General features: G+C 47.9%; 1 protein-coding gene across 2 annotated transcripts; it reads left to right on the forward strand.

The window, feature by feature from the left end:
* Positions 1–415: 415 nt before the first annotated feature.
* On the forward strand, positions 416–4,814 carry LOC142567693 (uncharacterized). Of its 2 annotated transcripts, XM_075677862.1 has the most exons (4): positions 416–543; positions 3,565–3,678; positions 3,821–3,882; positions 4,195–4,814. In XM_075677862.1, the coding sequence occupies exons 2-4, from the start codon at positions 3,566–3,568 to the stop codon at positions 4,674–4,676; spliced, it is 657 nt and encodes a 218-aa protein (XP_075533977.1). In that variant the 5' UTR covers positions 416–543; position 3,565; the 3' UTR covers positions 4,677–4,814. The 2 variants fall into 2 exon arrangements, with proteins under 2 accessions (XP_075533977.1, XP_075533976.1); XM_075677861.1 differs by lacking the exon at positions 416–543 and having other exon boundaries at positions 3,543–3,678.
* Positions 4,815–6,989: the final 2,175 nt, after the last annotated feature.

Here is a 6,989-nt window from a genome sequence, read left to right on the forward strand (position 1 = left end):
TAAACAAACGAAGCCGGCGCAAGGGGCCACGTGATGCCATTAGGCCAATAGCGACGCGGCGTCGGCTTCGGCCAGGGCGCTGGAGGAGGAGGCGGCGTTCTTCAAAGCGTGGCACTACTTTACGAAGTTTAAGGGGCTTTAGGCGAAGAGAAATCTCAACGACCGGAAGTCCCCATATTTCTCTCTCGCAATCACTGCTCCTCGCGCATGCGCAGAAAGAGCGGAGAAATCCATTTATGATGCGCTCGTGCGTGGCACGGCGTGGGCCGGAGCGTGGCCTCCGCGATCAGCTCCGGCGGCGCGCCGTTGCCCAGGCCGTCCCATTCGGCGCGTAGCGCAGCGTAGAAGTGTAATTATGCTAACTCCGTAACACGCCGCGAGGTGGCGACGACCGTACCCAAGGCTCAAGCGGCGCTCGCCTGGCCGGCACTGCCTGCGATTTCAATGGCGACATCAACCCTCTTGGCATGTTTTCACGCAGAAGAACAGTGAATACGAAGTCAATTTCTTTCTACTCCTTCTTGCAGCTACAAAGAAGTCGAGGTACGTTGTTAAACAGTTACGGATTGCTTTTGCATGCAGCTTTGGTGGTCGTCTAAAAGCCGGCTGGGGCAACCGAGGCTTTTACCGCGCAACATTTCGTTCAGATTACATGTCATCGTGCTGAATGTTTTTTTTTGTGTGTGTGTGTGTGTGTGTGTTGCAAAAGTTGCCGCGCTGTATGACAAAACTCAGGTATGCTTTTTGTGCCTTTCACTCGATGCTTAAAGTACTGGGCAGCTACTTTACAGCGAAGCTCTCTCTGGCTCGAACAACATAATTAATATTGCGATAAGCGCTCGTGCGTTGTTTATACGCCACCACTAGAGTCAGAAGTTCTGAGCTCTGCTTTTTTGCTCTTGAAGCGAGAACATTTTGCTGGGCTTTGTTTTGCTATGTTGCATGTGTTCCTGGTAGGTGCGAGTGGTTTCGTGTAGCTAATGTGATCCCGCAATTAAATGAAAACTGCATCGGTTCTCTGTCGTGAGCTTCGCACCACAATCCTATCTGCTTCTGTATGCTTCTGATAAATGTACTGCTGCGTACCTTTCTGCCACTCTGACAGAAACAAAATAACTTGGAATAAGTTTTCACGAATTTCCCGCGAATGATGATCGCCGCCAAGCATGGCTGAAGGCCATATCAAGATAAGATTTTGTCCTAAATGACAAGTCTGCTAGCAATGTCGTCTGCAGCCTTCACTTTTTAGATTCAGATTATACTTTGGGGTCCACAAAGCTGCGGCGCCTGAAACGGGATACTGTTCCGAGCGTGTTCGCGGGTTACCCAAGCTACATGCAGCCACAACAGCCACAAAAAAAGACGTAAGTTGGAGCGATTGACGCAGAATTCTACTCCAAACCAAGAAAGGGCATCAAATTTATCGAGCGGCCCTGATGAAGCTGCTGGTTCAGCCTGTGGTCGCGAAAAAAGCACAGGCCATTCGGCAACTTCTGCCTGCTCGTTTCCTGTAGTGTATGAAGATAGCCTGATTCATACACCATTGTTAGTAGATGAAGAAGCAAGTCCTATTGGTTCACAAGATGCAGTCGGTGAATTACAGCAGTCTAGTGAAGCACTTGATTGCGCAACGCAAACTACCGGTGACCTTCTTCCGCGCAAGCAGTCGGATTCAAGGAATATAAACCGAATGAGAGTGCAATTGCTCCGGAAAGCAGATGCTATCGGGAGACTGCAGCGAGAAAACAGCCGCCTAAAAAAGAAGCTCAGTGGTTTTGAAAACCACACTCTCCACTCGGCGTTGAGAAAGTGCTTGGGCAAGGTCGGCACAGCCCAGTTCTGCTTAGAAGACTGCCTAGCGGAACAGATCGCCAATGCGTCAAGGCAACGGCCTGTGTGGTCTCCAGACTTTGACCGGGAATGTGTAGTTTTGTACTACTTGTCCCCTAAGGCATACCGTTACATACGCAACAGAGGACTGTTGAAATTGCCTTCAAAAACACGCTACTTCGCTATGTTGTCAAATCCAACAGTGAAAGGGGGATAACACCATTAATGAAAGAACGCTTAAAGCAACAGGTGGGGCAGCTGAAAGAGAAAGCGCGGTTTTCCTCAATTATTGTGGATGAAATGGCTATAAGCTCCAAATACATCTACGATCGTAAAATGGACTGCTTTTTTGGTCAGCAAACTGTGAGAGAAGACGCTGGGACAGGAGAGAATGTAAACAACATCGTGATTGCCAAGGTGATGTGTTTCGTTGCAACAGGCCTGTCCACGTCGTACAAAATTCCTTGCGGCTTTTTCTTCACTAACCGATTAAGTGGCGAGCTCCTGTATCAGCTCACAAAAGAAGTGATCGCTGAAGTTGAAAAGTGTGGCCTCTACGTCGTCCGGATCGTCACGGATAAACACAAGATTAATGTCACAATGATGCCCCACCTGGGCAATGGCTCCCTCAGTGGTCAATCATCCATGTGATCCAGAAAGAAGCCTATTCTTGTCCTTTGACCAGTGCCATATTATAAAAAACGTGCGAAGCCTTCTTCTGGACGGGGAAATGACAGATGGCAGTCAGCCAATAACTGGAGAGTTTGTGAAGCAGCTCTATGTCCTTCAAAAAAACGAGATTGTGAAACCAGTCCGATTCCTGACACAGAAGCACATAGAGCCAACTAATTTTGAGAAGGTGCATGTGGGCAGAGCAGTGCAGCTGTTTTCAAATGAAGTTATCTCGGCGCTTTCTTTTTTGAAAGAATACCCCAGTTGTACCACCCTCAGGCAGAACAGTTCAGGAACGCAGACGCAACAATATTATTTATGAAGATGATGCAGAAGTGGTTTGCCATCCACAATGTGGCCAACCGAACAGCACATGTCCATATGAGAAAGCCTGACCAAATGCACTTTTTTTGCGCTACCGACGAACGCCTACAATGGCTGGAGGAGTTCCCAGACTACCTCGAAACTCTCCACAATGCCTGTAAAAGGAGCGGGAAAAAGTTTCTTAGGGCTGAAACCTACGGAGCTATCTTGCTGACAAGCAAATCCATGGTACTATGCATTAAGTACCTTCTCGAGAGCGGCTTTTTTATGTTTTAACAAGGAACTTCTCGAGCGACCCCGTCGAGCTCCTCTTCAGTTCTTTGCGGCAAATGGCTGGTGGCAACGACTGTCTCGATGCAAGAGCCGTGACATTCCTGGAGAGGATCTTGCGGACTGGCAGCCTGTGCCTATCCCAAGTTTCAAACGTTGAAAACGGAGAGACTGTTTTGAGGTAAGTGCATGTTATTTGAGCTCCGGGACGAGTGCTCATAATTGTGAAGTGGTTGTCTCTTGTTTCAAAATAGAAAGCTTATCACATTTCAGGCCCATGCGCAACTAGGATTTCACGATGCGAGCAGCTACTAGTGTTGTAGCCTGCCTGCTGACTGGAATTTTTTGCAGTTCAGAACACACGAGCACGCAAATCCTGCTGTGCCGATGGGCAATGTGTTACAAGCCGTTTTTGCTTTTATGTGGTTGCTGCTTAGGGGTGGTGTAACTGTTTTACATGTATTGTAGTATGCAAGGTGCCTCCCTGAATGTGACGTCCTCCGAACTTGATGTTCCGGCTGAAGCAACAGCACAGGCAACCACGCATGATTCGACCGAGACAGCGCAAGTTGCCCCAGCCAGGTATATCTTGCATCAAATGTTTCTCAAGAGCTTACGCTTGGCTGGCTCGCTGGACTACTAGTGCTGTTCTTTTGCAGCCAACAGCGATTTGTCTAATACATATATTTGGCTGATATGAATAGTGTGCATATTTTTGTTTCAGGTTCACGGGAAGTGAAGATCTTGTGATGCACATTGACGAGCTCTTCACATCCCTGAAAGTGAGTGAGTGCGCACTCGTTCACCTACTCCACCCACGTGAAGTGCCGCCAAAAAGCGATCATTTCGCGCTATGTCAAGGCTGATATCAATGCCCAAAATATGAAAATTTTGAGGGAATGCACGTTGAGTGGCGACATGATAAATGTCATATTTGGTTTATGCACAAGCTTTGTCTCTACGCGCTGTCTAACATTTGCTCTGCGGAACTTTTTTATAGGTTAGTGCGAAAAGCTGCTTTTTTTTGTGCTCTCACAAATGGGAATACATTGCAGAATGTCTAGCTCCATATACTAATATCGGTATGTTCTATTTCAGTGCAGCGGCCCCCATCAACCATAGCAAAGGCCAGCATCGCTTATATAGCAGGGTTCGTGGCGAGAGCAGTTGAGGACCGGAGAACATGCAGCTTCTGCCCTCCCCTCCACCAATCGGATGGACCCAGCCCCGTGCTGATGGGGCTTATTGACCTGCAATCAAGGGTTGGGCTAACATTCCCAAAGTCAGAATTTGTCACGGTCCTTGTGACCGTTAAGAAGGCTGTTAACATAGCCCTGCCGCGCATAAAAAAGAGCAAAGTGCGTCAGCAGCTGGCTGAACTGTTATTGCCTCGACTAGAGCAGTTCCCCCTTTTCGTTTGCCCAGCAAGGGATGACCACGCCGCAAGCACACTATCTGTAGTGTTTGATAAGTTCATGAGGCCACTCTTAGCCAACGTCGGCGCTACTGTGACAGACAGGGCTGCTTACCGCAAAAAGCTGGCCTGCAAGCCACTGCACATGAAAGTGCTCCGTGTTTAAAATAAACACAATGTAAAAACGGATACCGAACAATATGGCTCCGATTTTGTCTTTGTAAATAATATGTCATTTATCCTCAAATGGTTTTATCTGTCCTCCTGCCAAGCTGTAGCTTCGACGCTTTAAACCCTCTTTTTTGCTAGCCGCGCACAAAAGAAAAAAAAAACGAGACTAAATTCGCCTCAGTTCCAACCATACAGAACGTAAAGAAACCTTATGCATTGCAGGTTTTTATATGTTTGGGGATACTGCTAGCCTCTTTCGAGGCTGTAGCAGGATTGGGGTATAATACGATACATTGAACACGTCACAAAAGAGCCATCCACAAAAAGGAAGCCTAACATTTGAGTGGGACAATGCATTCAGTGGCATCTGCAAGCGTTGAAAGCTAAATATATTACACGCGTATAAGTGCAAATCACATTTGTACCATTTCTAGAGGAAAACTGACATAACTCCTTGATCTATCGTGTCATGCACTGACCGTAAAACGTTCCGCGAAATGTTAAATAACCACACTGCTTAATTACTGATCCCACTTACCCTTACTCTAACACGATGTTCCTTCCTTTTTTCACAATTGTTCCTGGCTTGTATTTGTTTATTGTTGTTTCTTTACTGTTCTGTACATTTCTTCTAACATTGTTACTAGGATTAAAGCCTTCCCTTATGTAATGCCTCCGGGCCTTTAAGGTGAAAATAAATGAAATGAAATTCTATATCTCAAAAGTAATTTCAGGTTCTAAACTAATATGTAAAAGCAAAATTAAAATAATCCTCTCCGCTCAACTGTAAGATGTTCCGTATTTTGAAACCATGCACAGCTACAGAAATAAAGCAAATTGCCTGCGTGTTATGAAACGAACGCTCTCATGACGATCTGCCTCACCCCGGTCCTAAGTCTGCGTCATAATTTAAAAAGCAATTGCCTAATCGCACCAGTCAGCTACTTTTGGTATGCGATAATTTTCTAGTGCGCGTCCCACACAGACTGCGAAAACTGCGTTTTCGACCTCTGCGCCCGTCCGCATCAGGGAAAGCGAGCCTTGGGTTGCGCGCGCCATGGTGCGGCGAGAGGAGCAGTCACACCGCTTTCTCCGATTACGCTGGCCGGAGCAACGGCGCGCTGCCGGAGCCGATCGCGGAGGCCACGAATGGATGGATGGATGGAAGGTAAGAGCGTCCCCTTTGAAACGGGGTGATGGCAGTTGCCACCATGCTCAGATTTTAGAGCGCAGCTCTTTGGCGTCCGTTCCTGGGTTTCGCGTCGGCGTCGTCGTCGGCCTCGTAACCAGCTCCGCCCCCCTTTCATTCCCCAGCGCTAGCAGCGATCGACTGATACCGCTGGATGCCGCTGACGCCGCTAGAGAGTCAAGATAACGTGACTGCATAGAACACCGTCGCCGCCATGCAGAAAGAGGAGGAAAGGGTCCCCCCCCCTGTTCTTGTGTGGCGGATAGGGTGCTCTTCAGTTGCCGACGCGCCGGTTATTCGTTGTCCCTGAAACCAACTCCGCAGCTGGGGTTGACTCACTATCGGCGTCAGCGGCATCAGTCAGTCGCTCTATCTCTTCCCTCCTCCCTTTATCGTGTTGTCCGCTTGCTGCGCGCGCTTCTGCCCCCATCGTTTGCCGCTGGGTGTACACGCCGCCCCTCCCCCCTCTTCCTGCGAGTCTCCGGTTGTCAAAGCGCCGGCTCGAACTTAGTTCCTTTCTTCGCTCCTCCTCCAATGCAACCCCTGTGCGGTGGCAATCAGAGAGCCAGATCGGTGGCGGCGGATCTGTATATGTGCACCGCCCGAGCCGAAATTGCCGCTGCCGTTCGCCCTGTGCGGTGGCAATCAGAGAGCCAGATCGGTGGCGGCTTGACATAAAGACAAACAGCAATTTCCTAACACTTATGCGGGAGAACATCCCGTTCCTCTCGCTCGTAACGCGTCCCACGGCTGTGACAACCTCGCGAGGCACTTGTATACATCTCGTCTTTGAGAATCAAGCATTGGTGTACCAAGTCGAACATATATCAGTCTATTTCTCCGACCACAAAGCTTCCTTCATGACTGTCAAGAACTGTTAGTGGAGTCTTTGTTAAAGGAATACGTGTGAAAAATAAAAAAAAATTCTGTGATAGCGCATACATGTGTTGCTAGATTTCTTTGCCTCAATCTATCGAAAAGGTGAAACAGCTTATTTGCTGCGCTCAAATTTCGCATTAGGAAGTAACGTAATCGTCGGCAATTTTTTTTTATTTTGCCTTTTATTTTTATCTGTGTTGTGTGTTATTGAATTTCTCGATTTTCTTTAAATACGTCTTC

Source organism: Dermacentor variabilis, unplaced genomic scaffold, assembly GCF_050947875.1.
Source record: "Dermacentor variabilis isolate Ectoservices unplaced genomic scaffold, ASM5094787v1 scaffold_14, whole genome shotgun sequence".
Classification (NCBI taxonomy): domain Eukaryota; kingdom Metazoa; phylum Arthropoda; class Arachnida; order Ixodida; family Ixodidae; genus Dermacentor; species Dermacentor variabilis.

Coding starts and splice junctions, on each gene's coding strand:
- LOC142567693 (XM_075677861.1), top strand. CDS start 3,554: ATGTATTGTAGTATGCAAGGTGCCTCCCTGAATGTGACGTCCTCCGAA. Junction 3,679..3,820: donor GCGCAAGTTGCCCCAGCCAG/GTATATCTTGCA, acceptor TTTTTGTTTCAG/GTTCACGGGAAGTGAAGATC. Junction 3,883..4,194: donor CTTCACATCCCTGAAAGTGA/GTGAGTGCGCAC, acceptor GTTCTATTTCAG/TGCAGCGGCCCCCATCAACC.